The sequence below is a fragment of the Saimiri boliviensis genome, chromosome 11 (genome assembly GCF_048565385.1).
Source record: "Saimiri boliviensis isolate mSaiBol1 chromosome 11, mSaiBol1.pri, whole genome shotgun sequence".
NCBI lineage: Eukaryota > Metazoa > Chordata > Mammalia > Primates > Cebidae > Saimiri > Saimiri boliviensis.
The window spans coordinates 22,113,406-22,131,619 of NC_133459.1; the positions used below are offsets into that span (position 1 = coordinate 22,113,406).

At 49.5% G+C, this 18,214-nt stretch overlaps 2 protein-coding genes across 3 annotated transcripts; both read left to right on the forward strand.

Moving 5' to 3' along the window:
• The first annotated feature begins 746 nt into the window (after window positions 1–746).
• On the forward strand, window positions 747–10,967 carry PITHD1 (PITH domain containing 1). The gene is made up of 6 exons (XM_003934871.4): window positions 747–1,068; window positions 1,761–1,804; window positions 2,192–2,269; window positions 8,347–8,451; window positions 9,050–9,158; window positions 10,021–10,967. Exons 1-6 carry the CDS (start codon window positions 871–873, stop codon window positions 10,120–10,122), a joined length of 636 nt encoding a protein of 211 aa, XP_003934920.1. The 5' UTR covers window positions 747–870; the 3' UTR covers window positions 10,123–10,967.
• Window positions 10,968–11,070: 103 nt separating this feature from the next.
• Window positions 11,071–18,166, forward strand: LYPLA2 (lysophospholipase 2). 2 transcript variants are annotated; one of them, XM_003934872.4, is made up of 10 exons: window positions 13,255–13,360; window positions 14,765–14,868; window positions 15,116–15,147; window positions 15,585–15,650; window positions 16,331–16,378; window positions 16,485–16,555; window positions 16,690–16,763; window positions 16,845–16,946; window positions 17,056–17,229; window positions 17,311–18,166. In XM_003934872.4, the coding sequence occupies exons 2-10, from the start codon at window positions 14,791–14,793 to the stop codon at window positions 17,359–17,361; spliced, it is 696 nt and encodes a 231-aa protein (XP_003934921.1). In that variant the 5' UTR covers window positions 13,255–13,360; window positions 14,765–14,790; the 3' UTR covers window positions 17,362–18,166. The 2 variants fall into 2 exon arrangements, with proteins under 2 accessions (XP_010343755.1, XP_003934921.1); XM_010345453.3 differs by lacking the exon at window positions 15,116–15,147 and having other exon boundaries at window positions 11,071–13,360.
• Window positions 18,167–18,214: the final 48 nt, after the last annotated feature.

The following is an 18,214-nucleotide window of genomic DNA, read 5'->3' on the forward strand; positions in this document are numbered from 1 at the left end:
ACACGCAGCTAACTTTTGTATTTTTAGTAGAGACGGGGTTTCACCATGTTGGTCAGGACGGTCTCGATCTCCTGACCTCGTGATCCACCAGCCTCGGCCTCCCAAGGTGCTGGAATTACAGGCGTGAGCCACCGCGCCCGGCCTGCTGAGTTCTTTAATTGCATTATTTAATGTCACTGTCATCCTATGAAACAGATATTATTCTGTCCACCTTACAGACGAGGAAACGGAGTCTCAGAATAGGGGAATGACTGAAGTTGTAACAATGGCCAGTAGCAGACCAAGGACTAGTCTCTAGGTTTGGCCGTGCACAAAGCCCCGTGCTCTCAAGCTCTAACTCAGCTGTCAAGCAAGTGGTTATGCAAGTGGGCCTGGGAGCTCTCGACACCTAAGCGGGCGTGTGTGGGACAGCGATAACCTCGCGTTCTCCGGTCTCCAGGGCCTTATCATTCCGCACGCTTTCCTCTATCAGCTCGCAAAGAAACGTGGCAGTCAAGGAAGAGAGCACAGGCTCCTGCCTCCAGGGGGAGGACAATTCGAATCTCAGCCTGTGAGTTTACTCAGAACACCCATTTAATCTCTCTGTCCTTCAGTTTCCACACCTGGGAAGCCGGGACAGTAGCAGCTTCCAGCGCCAGGGATGAAGGAGTCAACACGAACTCTGGCACTTGGGAGGCGCGCGTCCAACGTCACTTCCGCCCGCTCGCGCCCCCCCGCCCCCGCCTTCTCCCCAGGCGCATGCGCCGCTTAGGGGCGCCTTTTACGACGCGGCGGACGCGGCGCGCTTGGCGGCCGGAGCTGAACTGAGCGGAGCCGGGGTGAGCTAGCGCGGCGGCCGGGCCGAGCGGACGCGCAGGTGGCGGCGTCGTCATGTCGCACGGTCACAGCCACGGCGGGGGCGGCTGTCGGTGCGCCGCCGAACGGGAGGAGCCGCCTGAGCAGCGCGGCCTGGCCTATGGCCTGTACCTGCGCATCGACCTGGAGCGGCTGCAGTGCCTTAACGAGAGCCGTGAGGGCAGCGGCCGCGGCGTCTTCAAGCCGTGGGAGGAGCGGACCGACCGCTCCAAGGTGGGCCGCCTGGGGCCCGGGGCGGGCGGGGTGGGGTCCGCCTGGGGCCTCGGGCGGTCCGTGTGCTCATTCCTGATGTTAAAAATAACGACAGCCTGGTTTGCCAAGCGCTTTTCCGTGCCTGTCTCCTGCCAGCTCTCTGGGAGGCTAGCATTTAGGGAAACAGACCGAGAAGGAAAGGGAGCAGTTTTGTCGCTACACAGTCTAACGCTCTATTCCAGGGCTGTGTGGGTTAGAGAGGATGACGGTGAGGGCCATTGGTCCTAATGGCTGCCTCATCATATCACCTGGCGAAGACGAGCTAGGGAGATGAAAGGTGTTTCCCGTGTAGAGCAAAGGTTCTTTACGTCGTGGGGTCGCAGGCCCCTTTGCTATCTATTTGAAAGCAATGGACCTTCTCCCCAGAAAAATGGACATTAAGCACCTACCTTTCAGTTCACACTTCAGGAGGCTCTTCGACCCTTGAAATTTATTTATGGGGTTTTTATTAAGAACCTTCCAGTTGGATTGCCTGTGGCTGTTAGGACACTGGATAAGACTGATTAGCTTCAAGTTAGTAAGTCTTGGAAAACCAAGGGAGAGTGACTATTCCCGTTGCACCCCAGTTGTAGAACAGGGTGGGAGATGCCTGAAATTGTAGGCTCTCAGCAAATATTTGTTGCTTTCTCCTCCCCCCTCCCCATCCCCTCCAGTTTGTTGAAAGTGATGCAGATGAAGAGCTTCTGTTTAATATTCCGTAAGTATCTCCCTGGTGCCTACCTCAGGCTGAATAGGCTGTACCCAGTTGCCTCCTCAGATGGATTCATTCACTGGTTGTGTCAACAGCACACATTTGCTTCTAGAAACGGGATAACTTATTTTGGTGGGTTTGAGGAGGAAAGCATCGTAGCTTTTTTGGTGCGGACTGGAAACAGATGTATTTGTTGAACAATACCTGAGAAATGGAGGTAGATTTCTTAGAATTGTAGAATGCTAGAGGTAGACAGGATCTTAGAAATTATATAGTACAGTTTGACAGATGAGTCAACTGAAGCCCATACAGGGGAAGGGTCCTGCCCAGGGTCACACAACTAAACAGGTATTCAAACCCAGGTTGACAACCTTCTTTTTTGCATTCTGGCAGATTTACGGGCAATGTCAAGCTCAAAGGCATCATTATAATGGGAGAGGACGATGACTCACACCCTTCTGAGATGAGACTGTAAGTGGCAAAGGCTTAGGCCCTCAAGGAGCTCCTAACTATCTCTTTCTGGTAACATTTTATTCCAGAATAGTATCATTTTTCTTCTTACTGGGTTTAACATTTCCCCTTCTAAAATGTCTTGGTCCTGTTCTCATTCTGCATTGGAATACACATATTTCTTCCTGAATTAATGGGTTTTTTAGATTAAGCATTTTTAGCCCCAGTAGCTTGTCTCATGTTTCAAAGCACTTACTATGACACGATTCATTCAGAGAGCATTGTGTAAATGTCATTTGTTGATGACTTTGCAGTTTTCTTAATAACTAGCTGGAGATCTTACATGATCTTTATGGAGTCTATTCTTGGGGTTAGCCTCAACATTTTTCCTTGCTATTTCATACAGTAATGGTCTTAGCCTGTGTTTTATTGACATAGAATTACTCCACCTGAGTTTGTGTTGCATTTAGTTAGCAAAGTCGTGTATACCTCTTGCAACACTGAATCTTTTACCACCAGAGCTAGTACTCTTTTCGGCAGCTTACCTTATTCCAAGACAGCGTTCCTAAAAGAAAGGGAAAACTGCTTTTTGAGTGTTGGAGAAACATATAAGAATAATTTTACATTTAAAAATTTCAGGCCAGGGACAGTGGCTTATCCCACAAAACCAATAAAAGATGATAAATAGGGCAGGCATGGTGCCTCACACCTGTAATCCCTTTGGGAGGGTGAGGCAGGCGGATCACCTGAGGTTAGGAGTTCGACACCAGCCTGGCCAACCTGTTGAAACCCCCTCTGTACTAAAAATACAAAAATTAGCCAGGCATGGTGGTGTGCACCTGTAATCTCAGCTACTAGGGAGGATAAGGCAGGAGAATTGCTTGAACCTGGGAGCCGGAGGTTGCATTCAGCTGAGATCTGGCCACTGCACTCCAGCCTGGGTGACAGAATGAGACTCCATCTCAAAAATAATAATAAAAATGCAAATCCCAGCACTTTGGGAGGCCGAGGCGGGTGGATCACTTGAGGCCAGGAGTTCAAGATCAGCCTGGCCAACATGACAAAAGCCTGTCTCTACTAAAAATACAAAAATTTTAGCTGGGCACGGTGGCACACTCCTGTAATCCTAGCTACTGGAGAGGCTGAAGCATGAGAATCACTTAAACCGGGGAGGTGCAGGTTGCATTGAGCCGAGTTTGTGCCATTGCACTCCAGCCTGGGCAACAGAGAGAGACTGTGTCTCAAAAAAAAAATTTTTTTTCATCTGAAAAATTGATCAATTTAAATGGACTTTAGAGAGATTTAAGATAGTGATACTGGCTGGGGACAGTGACTCATGCCTGTAATCCTGGCACTTTGGGAGGCCAGGAATACATAAAATTAGCTGGGTATAATGGCGGGCACCTGTTATGCCAGCTACTTGGGATGCTGAGGCAGGAGTTTCACTTGAACCCAGGAGGCAGAGGTTGCAGTGAGCCAATATCGTGCCACTGCACTCCAGCCTGGATGACAGAGTGAGACTGTCTCAAAAAAAATAATCATTTTAAGGAAATAGTACCTTTGATCTGATGATTTTGGAGACTCATTTACTTGAAAGCTGATGGACTAACCTAAGAATATTAGATATCCATGCTGCATTGTGATTTAGAGTGTGGGCTCTGGAGTGAACTGGGTTCAAATAATGACTACCACTTGCTAGCTTCATGACTTTGAGACCTTGCTTATCTTCTCTATGCCTCAATTTTCTCATATGTAATATGGAAATGGTAACAGTGCCTATCTCATAAGATTGTGGAGAGGCTTAAATGAGTTATAACATGTAAGGAGTTAGATTAGGTCTGGAACACAGTAAGTGCCCAATTTTGTTTGAACAGACACAAATACATAGCCCTCAGTTCTTTTATTTTATACAACAGTGGGGCTGATTGGATGGATTGCATAGCCCTCAGTTCTAAGCACACTACGTATATTGTACTTTGTCAAATGTAAGATGTCATTGTAAAATGTACCATTATTTTATATACAAGTAATACAGAAAAACTATTCAACTATGACATGCCATTGACACATCTAGAAAAGTCAGATTGAGAGTATTAAATCAGGGAAATCTGAACAAAGATGAGGCATAACGTATTATTAAAGGATTACCATTCAGCTGGGCGCGGTGGCTCATGCCTATAATCTCAGCACTTTGGGAGGCTGAGGCCAGCAGATCACCTGAGGTCAGTTCAAGACCAGCCTGGCCAACATGGCAAAACCCCATCTCTACTAAAAATACAAAAATTAGCTGGGTGTGGTGGTAGGTGCCTGTAATCCTAGCTACTCAGGAGGCTGAGGCAGGAGAATCGCTTGAACATGGGAGGCCGAGGTTGCAGTGAGCCAAGATCACACCACTTCATTCCAATGTAGGCGACAGTGCAAGATTGTCTCAAAAGTAAATAAATAAAATAATTACCATTGGGCTGAGTACAGTGGCTCATGCTTTAATCCCAGCACTTTGGGGAGGCCAAGAACAAAGGATCACTTGAACCTAGGACTTAAAGGTTACAGTGAATTAAGATCATAAAATCATACACTGTACTCTAGCCTGGGCAACAGAGAAAGGCTTAAAAAAAAATTATTTATTTACATATTTTGAGATGGGGCCTCACCTTATCACCTGGGCTGGAGTACAGTGTTGCAATCATAGCACACTGCAGCCTCAACCTCCTCAGCTCAAGCAGTCCTCCCACTGCAGCCTCCCAAGTAGCTAGGAATACAGATGTGTGCCACCATGCCCAGCTAATTTATGTGTGTGTGTGTTTTTTTTTTTTTAAACAAAGATGGGGTTTTACCATGTTGCCCAAGCTGGTCTTGAACTCCTGGTCTAAGCGGTTGGCCCACCTCAGCCTCCTGATGTGCTGGGATTACAGGAGTGAGCCACTGCACGCAGCCAAAAAAAAAAAAATTAAAGAAAAAAGAACTGCTGTTAATTTTTTTTTTTTTTTTTTTTTTGAGACGGAGTTTAGCTCTTGTTACCCAGGCTGGAGTGCAATGGCGCGATCTCCGCTCACCGCAACCTCCGCCTCCTGAGTTCAAGCAATTCTCTTGCCTCAGCCTCCTGAGTAGCTGGGATTACAGGCACGTGCCACCATGCCCAGCTAATTTTTTGTATTTTTAGTAGAGACAGGGTTTCACCTTGTTGACCAGGATGGTCTCGATCTCTCGACCTCGTGATCCACCCGCCTCGGCCTCCCAAAGTGCTGGGATTACAGATTTGAGCCACTGCGCCCGGCTGCTGTTAATTTATTTGTTGATACTGTCAATTGTAAAATGGTATTACATCCATGCCCCCCCCCCCACCTTTTTTTTTTTTTGAGATGAGGTCTCTGTCACCCAGGCTGGAGTGCAGTGGCGTGATCTTGGCTCACTGCAACTTTGGCCTCAGCCTCCCACGTAGCTGGAATTACAGATTCCTGCCACCAAGCCTGGCTAATTTTTGTATTTTTTATAGAGATGGGGTTTCGCCATGTTGGCTAGGCTGGTTTTGAACTCCTGACCTCAAGTGAGCCACCATGCCTGGTCTAAAAGCCATTTTTAGAGGTATATACTGGAATACACACACACACACACACACACACACACACACAGACACACACACACACACACACACACACACACACACACACACAAAACCTCAAGAGGTACATACTGGAATACACACACACACTCACGCACGCAACCTCTGCCTCCTGGGTTCTGATAGGCAAAATCTACATAATGTCAATCATTGAAGATGAGTGAAAAGTATGTGGAGATTCATATGTTCTCTCTACTTATATATAAGTTTGAACTTTTTCATATTGAAGTTTTAAAAATATATGCATCACTTAGAATTGATTCAGTTTCATCTCTATACTAATTGTGTGGAGTACGTACTATTACTATTCCCATTTTACAGATGAGGAAACAGAGGTTAAATCAGGTGCCCAAATTTACTCAGCTGGTAAGTGACAGAGCCAGGCTTGAAACCCAGAAAGTCTAGCTCTAGATTTTGACTACAGTGCTAAACTGCTTCTGATTATTCTGCTCATAAATGTTCACTATTATTATTATTCTGTGGTGTGTCATTCTTAGAAACACTTTGAAGTAAACATTTGCTTTCTTAAATTACATGCCTTTTGCTCCAGCTAATATCTAGGCCTCTTCTGTGTGGGTGTGTTAATAAAACATGCTGGAGTTGGTAGGGATATGTGGCTTAGTCTTTGAGAGTTTGTGGGTTATAGGGACATCTACTTTTTTAGATTGCTCTTCTTTTTTTTTTTTTTTTAATAGAGATTTTCACTATGTTGGCCAGGATGGTCTCGATCTCCTGACCTTGGGATCCACCCACCTCGGCCTCCCAAAGTGCTAGGATTACAGGCTTGAGCCACCGTGCCCAGCCTAGATTACTCTTTCAAAAACATTTTCCTCTCTAGCATTTTACTTTTTATTTATTTTGAGGCGGAGTCTCACTTTGTTACCCAGGCTGTAGTGCAGTGACACGATCTCAGTTCACTGCAACCTCTCTAGCAGTTTAGATGTGAGGTTGCATTCTTTCATGTTCTTTCAAAATGGAAACCCTCAAATTGTGTTTTTTTTTTTTTTTTTTTTTTTTTTTTTTTTTTTTGAGACGGAGTTTCGCTCTTGTTACCCAGGCTGGAGTGCAGTGGCGTGATCTCGGCTCATTGCAACCTCCGCCTCCTGGGTTCAGGCAATTCTCCTGCCTCAGCCTCCTGAGTAGCTGGGATTACGGGCACGCACCACCATGCCCAGCTAATTTTTTGTATTTTTAGTAGAGACGGGGTTTCACCATGTTGACCAGGATGGTCTCGATCTCTTGACCTCGTGATCCACCCGCCTCAGCCTCCCAAAGTGCTGGGATTACAGGCTTGAGCCACCGCTCCCGGCAAACCCTCAAACTGTTTTTTTTTTTTTTTTTTTTTTTTTTTTTTTTTTTTTTTAGGACTGTAAGGTGACTGAGTATATAAAAAATGCTTGAGCATTAGGTTACATGATCTTTTATCTCTTAACTGTGTGTAGTATGTTTCTGCCAAAGTATATATTTTTCCCATCAGTAAGCTGTTTTATTTAATAACATCCTCAGTTTGGTCTGAATGTGCTGAGTTATTTATTTTCTCCATGCATTTGTTGCATGTGACCTAGTTTGAGCCGTCTCTTTGTGTATTGCTTCTCATGTGATATTAACCCACTCAAAGATGTCACAGAGTTATGTTGCAGATCTCAGCTCTTTTTTTGTTAGATTAAAGATATTTGTAGGCTGGGCATGTTGGCTCATGCCTTTAATTCCAGCACTTTGGGAGACTAACGTGGGTGGATCACCTGAGGTCAGGAGTTTGAGACCAGCACTGCCAACATGTTGAAACCCTGTCTTTCCTAGAAGTACCAAAATTAGCTGGGTGTGGTGGCGTGCACCTGTAGACTCAGCTACTCGGGAGGCCGAGGCATGAGAGTCACTTGAACCTGCGAGGTGGAGGTTGCAGTGAGCCACCCATTGCACTCCAGCCTGGATGACTCAAAAAAAAAAAAAAAAAAAAAAAAAAATTTGGAGATATTTGTATATAAGTGCCAATACAATGCCATTTCTAAATTTGACCCCTAAATTCAATCTCCTATTGATAGAACCAAAGCCAGTTAAGCAGTCAGTAGAAATATTTGAAAACCTGGCCAGGCGCGGTGGCTCAAGCCTGTAATCCCAGCACTTTGGGAGGCCGAGGCGGGTGGATCATGAGGTCGAGAGATCGAGGCCATCCTGGTCAACATGGTGAAACCCCGTCTCTACTAAAAAGTGCAAAAAATTAGCTGGGCATGGTGGCACGTGCCTGTAATCCCAGCTACTCAGGAGGCTGAGGCAGGAGAATTGCCTGAGCCCAGGAGGCGGAGGTTGCAGTGAACCGAGATCGCGCCATTGCACTCCAGCCTGGGTAACAAGGGCGAAACTCCGTCTCAAAAAAAAAAAAAAAAAGAAAAAGAAAAAAAAAAAAGAAGAAAAGAAATATTTGAAAACCTGAAATGTGATAATGCACATTTCTTGACTTTTCTTCCCTTTCCTTTCTTAGGTACAAGAATATTCCACAGATGTCCTTTGATGATACAGAAAGGGAGCCAGATCAGACCTTTAGTCTGAACCGGGATCTTACAGGAGAATTAGAGTATGCTACAAAGTAAGTATGGGGCCTGTCTTCCATTTTCTGTGGCTTCTTATATGGCTTGCCATTTATTTTTGGCCAGTCTCCTGCTCTCTTAGCATCAGAAATGAGTTCAAACAGTGGAAGAGAATTGATCTTTGACTTGGTCAATTTTTGGCAGAGATTCAGTGCAAGCCACAGACTTGTTAACTTGGAAGCAATTGGCAGGTTTGAATGAACTCCTAGGGTGGTTTTAGTAAAGATGCTTTCAGAATTCCTCTTTGCATAGTGAGCTTACAACAGGCAGAGTTACATGTCACTGCCGTACCTCCCATTAGTTTAGTTCAACACTAAATGTGCTTTAGAATCCCTGCTGGGTTATGCAGCATTTCTTGTTCCTGTTCCTTGAGGGCAGGAGCAGTGTTTATCCCTATTGCCTTGGACAGGATCTGGCAGATGCTCAGTAAATGGTCATTGAAATAATTACCTGTCCAAAGGAGAAGGAAGAACTCCAGGTGTTCTCTGACTTTGCCTGGGTTTTATGAGTTGGAGCCGAATTGTTGTTTTACATGGTGGTGAGATACTCATTGAACTGTAACTTACATCTTCTTTCCCTATTCCTGTCATCCTCTAGAATTTCTCGTTTTTCAAATGTCTATCATCTCTCGATTCATATTTCAAAAAATTTCGGAGCAGATACCACAAAGGTCTTTTATATTGGCCTGAGAGGAGAGTGGACTGAGGTAAGATGGGGTTGGAAAGTTGTCCCCTCATGTCTACATATCTGCACACTGGTGATAGGAGCTACCAGGGAAGGGAAAAGAGCAGATGTTACAATTGCTTCCGGTTTGTTTATGATTTTTCTTGGTTTTATCAGTATACACTTTCATTTGACAAACTAAAAGGTATTTTTAAGGAGGTTGAAATTGTCATATATTTTTTGGGAAGACAGAGTCTCATTCTGTCACCCAGGCTGGAGTGCAGTGGTGAGATCTCGGCTCACTGCAACCTCCGCCTCCTGGGTTCAAGCAATTCTGCCTCAGTCCCCCGAGTAGCTGGGATTATAGGCGCCCACTGCCATGCCTGGCTAATTTTTTTGTATTTTTAGTAGAGAAGGGGTTTTGTCATGTTGGCCAAGCTGGTCTCAAACTCCTGACTTCAGGTGATCTGCCTGTCTCAGCCTCCCAAACTGCTGGGATTACAGGTGTGAGCCACTGCGCCTGGCCTGAAATTGTTATTTATATTAATTCATGGTTTTTCACTTTCAAATTCTTTCAAAACTTCTGATAATCTTACTGTTGAGGCACCAGGAATAAGATAATACAATAGACAAGTTCCTGTTCTCATGGTTCTGCCATTATAGTAGGGTAACTGAATCTTCACAGTTACAGGGTAAATCATTGATAATGATCTTTACAGCTTTCTGAAGTTAAAAAGTATCAGAATTGGGTGATACTAGATGACGACTTCTAAGTATCAAAATCGGGAGGTATTAAATGATGACTTTTAGAAATGAGCCTGAATAAGGACTTCCAGCAATGTGTGTGGTGTGGAAAAGAACAATTCTTTCAATGGCTGGCTGACGCACCTTCAATTTTCTCACAGCTTCGCCGTCATGAGGTGACCATCTGCAATTACGAAGCATCCGCCAACCCAGCAGACCATAGGGTCCATCAGGTTACCCCACAGACACACTTTATTTCCTAAGGGCTGGCCAAGGCTCCCATAGAGGTGCCATGTCAGTGAAGATGTACGACTACCTGTTGGGAAGGACAAAGGGATTAGGCTCCAGAGAGAGTTGGCTGCCACAGCGTCTGCCAAGCTTTGTCTTTGGGGCTTGCTGCAGAAACCTGGCCTACAGAAGATACGACACCACTGGGAGGGTTGTGTAGGTGCCAGGGAACAATCGTGGTTTTCTAGGGCACTGCGGAAATGGGGTCTTGGGTTGGGTGGCATCTGGCAGTCATGGATAACGCTTGCTTTTCCAGTCAATGTGGCCATGTGATTCCAAGTGTCATGTTGCTTTGTGGCAGGAATGTTGTGTGACTTTTTTTTTTTTTTTTTTTTTAAAGGAAACTATTTGTGGGCTGTAGGAAGCTTTCTGATGCCTCAGGATTGTGTTAGTACTAGCCAGCAGGAGGGTCTCCAACTAGAAACACTTGTTCCTGCTTGCTCCTTTCCCCTCTCATTGTTCAGCATTTTTATCAAGTTTCCCAGCTTGGAGTTGTCTGTCATGCACATGTGTCCTGTTATAGCTAGAAGGGCGGGAATCTCCTGCTGATGCGTGATAGCTTAAGCTTGGGGAGAAGGTCTTTTCCACTGCCTAGCTAAGCAGTCAGGGGAGAGCATGGGGATCATTTCTGTGTGTGTGGGTAATCTGGTCAGTAAGATTGAGACTTAGTTAAGATTCCCCTTGGAACATCCTTAATGTTTATTAGCTTCTGACTAGTGTTGTAAGTCCAGTGCCAGAATTTGGAGATCTGAGTTCCTCTTTTCATGGCTTTTATTCACTGTGACTAATAAGCTTCCTAATAAATCCTTGCCAGACTTCATGTTTGTACTTTCTTTTGAGTTCATGATAAACTAATGCAACTTGCATTTCGTGGGGAACTGTACTGAACTTTGAAATTTTTTGTTGTTGTTTTGGACTAGGTAGATTATAGGAAGTGCCACAATTAAATCAAGGCTGGATCAGTTTCTCCAGGAAAGGTCAAGCTCAATTTTGTACAGTAGACCAAAAACACTCCTACCCATACATATAAAGAGGAAGGTGGGGTTGAAAACCTGTATTTCACAAAAATTAGCTGAGCATGGTGGCACACACCTGTAGTCCCAGCCACTTGGGAGGCTGAGGAGGGAGAATCACTGGAGCCAAGGAGGTTGAGACTACTGTGAGCCATGACTGTGCCACTGCACCCCAGCCTGAGGTGACAGAGTGAGACCTTGTCTCAAAAAAACCACAAAAAACCTATATTTCATTTTACACAAAAGGAAGTAATTTGTAGAATGACATTTACAAAAATAAGGGAGAACTGATTCTGGAGCTCATCAGAAGAAATGAGAGTGAGGAAAGTAATTGAGCAGCTCATGTGGTCTGAAGGTGGACCAAAGACATTGGACTTAAATTTTGAAAGTCAGTTTGGCAATTGGAGAGAATATAAGTATCTAAAAAGGGGATTTGAAATGGTCAGTATTCTCTGCCTTGCAGAAAACAGGAACAGTTGATAAATGGAATTAGTGTTGAATCTGATCCTCTTGGGAGAACTCCTCTGAGGGATTGGCCCATGCTGTTTTTAGGAGGATATAGCCACTGTTTCTCCAGCCTGTCCTAGGAAAAGTCTGCTACCACCAAACCTTGTTGGCCCTCAAAATTTCTAAAATCAAATCTCAAATCAACCAGAATGCAAATGCGTTCTTGAAAAGCACTAAGAGTCCTATTCACTCAAGACACAGCCTTTTTATTTCAGTTGGATTGTTTTTTGGAGTTAAAAGAAGGGTTATGTTTAAATATGGGGTAGGGGGAAAATAAAGTTTTAAGTCTTAGAGCAGACTAGCCCTTCACTAATTCCACTAATTAAAGCACTAATCACAGCTCCTGGGACTGAGCCTCTGAATTAGAAGCTTTGCTCTAAAGAATTTGTTGAAAGTGCTATGGTGTCTCAGGTGATTGAGGTTGCAGGAGGAAGTGTTCCTTTTTCCCTAAGTGGGGACATTACCCGCTTTTTCTTTTGACATTCAGTCCTGAGTCCTTGGCTTGGGGTGGTCCCCTAGGCCCAAAGTTTTCCTGCCCTGAATCCTGGTGTTGTAGGCTCCTTGACCTGTGGAGACTTAGGACCGAATTGCCTCTAGACCTGGGGGAAAGTGCTTCGTTGTGCTTCCAACTTTGTACTGTTTTCTTTCTGTTTAAAGAAAACACTAGTATAGGTTAAGCTGGGAGAATGAGTCCTAAGTGGCTGAGGAGCAAGTGTGACTCATTTTGTACTTGTAGAATGTGAGGTACACATTCTCAGGGAGATGCTCCTTCAACTCATGTTTGCCTTCCCCTCTGACTTTTCTGTGGTCCCTGATCCCTATTTCCACTTCAACTTGATGGCAGCGTTTTGTGCACTGTCTGCATGGCATTGCTTGTGAGGCAGCGCTAACACTGCCAGTGCCTGTCCACCTCTCCTGCTACAACCTTTGTATATTTTCCCTTTGCATATCTTCCTGTTTTATGTGATTAACACCTCATGCTGTGACTTTACAGTGTATCAAGTATGCTCACATAACCTCATTTAAGCCTACCAATAAAGCTATGAAGGAGACAGGGTGGTTATTACCATTTTATAGCCCAGGAAGCAGATCCAGAGGCAGAATTTCAGTGGAACCCCAAGGTTGCTATTTACTTCCCTTCCTTGAGCCTCAGTTTCCCCATCTTTAAGGCTGGAGAACTAGATGATCTGTAAGGTCTCTTCAGTGCAGACTATGTGATTCCATTCATGATCCTGGAATAGGGCCATGAAAGCCAGTGGCAGACACCCAAGGCCTTAAGAGGTATGTCGCATGGGGATGGGAAGGTGGTAAAGTTTCTGCGAACAATAGTGTGAGGGATGCCTCTTCTTCCGGACAGCTCTCCTTCAGGAGGCGCCTGGGTGGTGGTAGCAAGTGGGAGTCTTGGGTGCCTTGTCTCCATTCTATAAGGTGGGAGCGGGTGAGAACCCAGCGACTGCGCGGCTGAATGACAGGGAGTGGCCCTGCCGCCTCCAACATGGCAGCTTCTATCCAGCGAAGCTGGGTCCCCGCTTCCGGGTTCCGTACCGTTGGCCAGGCTACATCCGGCAGCGCGCTGGCTGGGTTCCCGGGACTCGAACGGAAGTTCCGGCGGGGGCGGCCGAGGGGGAAGAGTGTGTGTCTGCGGGAGAAAGGAGAATCGCCTAAGCGGCCTCGGAAGCTCCAGAGAGTGGAGGTACCCGGCCTGCGGCTGCGGAAGAACATGTGGGGGACGTTGGCTTCTGGAGGGTCCTGGAGGGCGGGGAGGGGGAGCGGCGATGGGGGGAGGGTGGGGGCGGGGAGTGAGGTACGAAGCCGCTGTCCTGTCTTGGGGACTTCGGGAGTGGAGCGGGGCTGGGCAAGGGGGTGTCAGGGTATAATGAGACAGACTTCGGGGTTGGAAGTGGAAGAGCCCATCGTGGGGCGGGGGCTTCCCCAGAGTCAAAGATAGAAAGCCCCATTGTGGGTAGGTGCGAGTCCTGGGTCAGGGTAGAAAATGTCAACGGGGAGGGCGAGCCTTGGTCAGAACACAAGTTCCCATTGTGGGGAGCGGGAGATCCCGGGTCAGGGTGGAAGTTCTGAAGGTGGAGAGGGAGACAGGTCAGGGGAAGGTACCCCTCTGAGGAGGAAGCCGTGGCGGGAGGTCCAAGTCTCCACGGTGGAGAAGGAGAGGAATCGCAGCTCAGGGCGGGAGGTGCATTCCCAGTGGGAAGAGGAACCCCGGATCACAGGTGAACAATCCCATTGTGGGGAGGTGCCCTCAGGGGTCAGAGATGGAAGGTGAGGCCAGTTGGGAGGGGTGGACAGGCACTTGGAGGCAGGTAGTGGAAGCTTCCGGCGAGTTTGGAGGACGCTGAGGATGGGGAGGGGCCAGCCAGCCTGACATTCTTTTGTGTGTTTGGGAGTCCCAGAGCGTGGTCAGGCCGGGCCCGTTTGCAGTCAGTGGCCGCTGCAGCAGGTAGCTCTGTTTAGGAGGGTGTGGAACACCAGTTTGGGGGTGGGTGGCAGACAGGAGTTCTTATGCTCTCTGGGGACATGGGCAGCCCCCCAGAGTTCTGGGAATGGATGAGCCAGAAGAAACTGCATGGAGGCCGAATGGGGCTGGGTGGGGGAGGTTGAGATGGGGGCCGGGGGCGGCAGTGAGTAGGGTCTGGAAGCTCATTTCCTTGCCTGGCATTTTTCTCTCCATTTCCTATAGGGCTGGGATTTGGGGAGGCAGGGATCCAGGAATGACTGGAGAGCAGTGAGAAGGCACTGACCCCAGAGGAGTTAGAGGGGGGACGAAGCAGGGGTGTGGCTGCCTCCCCTAACCCCCTGCCCTGCAGTCCCTATGCCCTGCCTCTCTCCAGCAAACTCAGGTCCTGTGTTGGGCCAGAACCAGACACACCTTCTGGGCCACTAGGGTGGCTTCCTCTGCCTTTCAGCCCTGGAGTGGATGGAGGCAGACTTCCCCTGTGCCCTGGGACTTCTTGCCTGACTATTCTTTGTGCCCAGGACAGAACCTGGGTGCTGTGTGGGGCTAATGGCCTGGTGGCCCCTTGGGCCAGGAGTGTGTCCTATGCCTGGTTTTGCTCTTGACCGCCATCCCCGATGTGTGCAGGCCCCCGCCGTGGAGCCGTGTGGTGTATGTGTGGTAACACCATGTCTGTGCCCCTGCTCACCGATGCTGCCACCGTGTCTGGAGCTGAGCGGGAAACGGCCGCGGTAAGGATCCTCTTTCATCCATGGCCAGACCCACCGGGGGCAGCTGGAGGACCGGCTGGAGCGGGTGTGGGAAAATGGAGGTGGCGGTGATGAACAGGCAGTATCCCGAGGTCAAGAGGCTTGGAGTAGTGAACTGTTTGGCTCCTACCTGGGTTCCCCCCAGGTCCTAGGGGTGGGAGAGGGGTGGGCAGAAGTTGGTGGACCTAGGGGGAACCTTCGTGTCTCCCCATGTCCCATCCTTTTCCAGGTCATTTTTTTACATGGACTTGGAGACACAGGGTAAGTGACTGGGGAGGGGTGTTCCTTAGGGAGGGCGCCTGGGTCCAGCTGCGGACCAAGAGGCCTGCACGTCCCCTTCCCTTCCTTTTTTTTTCTTTTTTTGAGACAGAATCCCGCTCTGTTGCCCAGGCTGGAGTGTACTGATGCAGTCTCGGCTCACTGCAACCTCGACTCCTGGGTTTAAGCAATTCTCTTGCCTCAGCTTCCCAAGAAGCTGGGATTACACGCGACTGCCACCATGCCCAGCTAATTTTTTTGTATTTTTAGTAGGGACGGGATTTCTCCATGTTGGCCAGGCTGGTCTCGAACTCCTGACCTCAGGTGATCTTTCCACTTTGGCCTCCCAAAGTGCTGGGATTACAGGTGTGAGCCACTACGACCGGCCGTCCCCTTCTCTTCCTACTGCATCAGAGCCTTTTCTCCCGTCCCTCCTACAGGCACAGCTGGGCTGACGCCCTCTCCACCATCCGGCTCCCTCATGTCAAGTACATCTGTCCCCATGCGTGAGTGTCGCCCCAGCAAGGGAGAGGCTGAAGCTGGGGATCATCTGGGGGTGGTCCTGTTGTCCCAGGCCTGTTCTCTCCTGTCAGCTGCATCCTGGGGCTTGGGCCCAGGGCAGTCAGAAGTGACATTTTCAAGCTTAGCTCCTGTGGAGCCCCCAGGAGTGGCATCCAGCACCAGCCCCCAGCCCTAAGGCCTTTTAGACGTGAGTTCTCCTAGACCAGGTGTCCCCAAACTACAGCCGACGGGCCGCATGCGGCCCCCTGAGGCCATTTATCCGGCCGCCATACTTCAGGAAGGGGCACCTCTTTCATTGGTGGTCAGTGAGAGGAGCACAGTATGTGGCGGCCCTCCAACGGTCTGAGGGACAGTGAACTGGCCCCCTGTGTAAAAAGTTTGGGGACGCCTGTCCTAGACCCACACCTCCCTTTGCCCCTTCCCCGAGTACTCACCGACTGCCTGGGACCCCATCACACCAAGAGCTGGGCCCTGCTTCTCCATCGCTGGCGCTTTGCCCTAACCACAGCCTCCAGCCCCACGTGGCAGGTTGCCTGGCAACACCTTAAACACAGGCCCTGCCTGCTGGGAGGGGCCCCCAGGGGAGGCACAGCCCCACTCTGGGCTCTGGGCTGCGTCTTCCTCATCCCTGAGTATGATGGGCCCTCTGGCTGTCCCTCCCCAGGCCTAGGATCCCCGTGACCCTCAACATGAAGATGGTGATGCCCTCCTGGTGAGTTTGGGAGTAGGTGGTGGGCAGGGGAACAAGGACACGAGCTGAGGGAACTACAGGGTGCTGGCCAGGGTTTTCTGTAGCTGCTAATACCTCTACTCCCCAGGTTTGACCTGATGGGGCTGAGTCCAGATGCCCCAGAGGACGAGGCTGGCATCAAGAAGGCAGCAGAGAACAGTAAGACCCTAGGCCCTGCTCCACATCCTCCTTCCCCTGCCCCCCAGGAAAGCGCTGGATGGTTCCTCCACCTGGCTCCCTTCTTGGGCCCCTTGGCAACTTCCCCCAACCCAATCATGCCCCCTCCCCCCCAGTCAAGGCCTTGATTGAGCATGAAATGAAGAATGGGATCCCTGCCAATCGAATCGTCCTGGGCGGCTTTTCACAGGTGAGGGGAGAGGGGTGGGGGGCAGGGGTGGCAGGTGGATGAGCTGTGCCCTCATGACCCCCCTCTCTCTCCTCCCTCCAGGGTGGGGCCCTGTCCCTTTACACAGCCCTCACCTGCCCCCACCCTCTGGCTGGCATCGTGGCATTGAGCTGCTGGCTGCCTCTACACCGGGCCTTCCCTCAGGTGAATGTCCCCACTGACCTCCCCCCACCCCCTACCTTTGTGTCTGCATCCTCGTGGCTTGGGGACTGCTGCAGCACTGGCTTTGCCCTGAGTCCTGTCTGGCCCCCAGGCAGCTAATGGCAGTGCCAAGGACCTGGCCATCCTCCAGTGCCACGGGGAGCTGGACCCCATGGTGCCCGTACGGTTTGGGGCCCTGACCGCTGAAAAGCTCCGGTCTGTTGTCACACCTGCCAGGGTCCAGTTCAAGACGTACCCCGGTGTCATGCACAGCTCCTGTCCTCAGGTCAGTGGGGGGACCATTTCCCACTCCCACCTCTCTGCCTCCAGCCAGGAGCCTCTTGTGATCCCCTCTTAATCCCCTCAGGAGATGGCAGCTGTGAAGGAATTTCTTGAGAAGCTGCTGCCTCCTGTCTAACTAGTTGCTGGCCTCAGTGTGGTCTCCCAGCTCATGGGGGACCCAGCAAGCAAGCGTGGCACCATCTTGGATCTGAGCCGGTCGAGCCCCTGTCCCCACCCTTCCTGACCTGTCCTTTTCCCACAGGCCTCTGGGGCAGGTGGCGAGGCCTGGCCGGGCATTGCTTCCTGGCCTCAGCCACCTGGCTCTCTGCAGCAGGGGCAGGCTGCTTTCTTACCCCATTTCCCTGGAGGTGGGCCCCCCTGGCAGCAGTATTGGAGGGGCTACAGGCAGCTGGAGAAAGGGGCCCAGCCGCTGACCCACTCACTCAGGACCTCACTCACTAGCCCCACTTTGGGCCCCCTCCTGTGACCTCAGGGTTTGGCCCATGGGGCCCTCCCAGGCCCCTGCCCCAACTGATCCTGCCCAGATAATCGTCTCTCTCCTGCCTCCACTCCAGCTGCTTCTCAGTCCTGAATGTGGCCATGGCCCTGGGGCCCCCTTGCTGCTGTGGGCTCCCTGTCCCTGGGCTGGAGTGCTGGTGAGGAGGTGGAGCCTTTCGAGGGGGGCCTTCCCTCAGCTGTTTCCCCCAACTGGGGGGCTGGGCCCTGCCTCCCGTTACCCTCCTTCCCTGCAGGCCCAGAGCCCGCAGGGCTGGACTGGGGTTCAGGTCTCCCCCCAGCTGTCTCACCCCCACTTTGTCCCAACTCTAGAGCAGGGAGGTATTGGGGGAAGAGTTGTGTCTCGTCTTCTGTCTCCATGTGGTTTTGGGTGTTTTTCTTGTTGTGTCCTGGATTCCGATAAAATTAAAGAAATTGCTTCCTCAGTGCTCAGGCCTGGCTGATTCTATTCCAGGGGTAGATAGTGACCATCT

Bases quoted from the DNA above. Each gene is read 5' to 3' on its own strand.
- PITHD1 (XM_003934871.4), top strand. From the start codon at position 871: ATGTCGCACGGTCACAGCCACGGCGGGGGCGGCTGTCGGTGCGCCGCC. The intron at 2,270-8,346 runs GTAAGTGGCAAA...TTCCTTTCTTAG, and splicing joins CACCCTTCTGAGATGAGACT to GTACAAGAATATTCCACAGA. The intron at 8,452-9,049 runs GTAAGTATGGGG...GTCATCCTCTAG, and splicing joins GAATTAGAGTATGCTACAAA to AATTTCTCGTTTTTCAAATG.
- LYPLA2 (XM_010345453.3), top strand. From the start codon at position 13,133: ATGACAGGGAGTGGCCCTGCCGCCTCCAACATGGCAGCTTCTATCCAG. The intron at 13,361-14,764 runs GTACCCGGCCTG...CGATGTGTGCAG, and splicing joins GGAAGCTCCAGAGAGTGGAG to GCCCCCGCCGTGGAGCCGTG. The intron at 16,764-16,844 runs GTGAGGGGAGAG...TCCTCCCTCCAG, and splicing joins TCCTGGGCGGCTTTTCACAG to GGTGGGGCCCTGTCCCTTTA.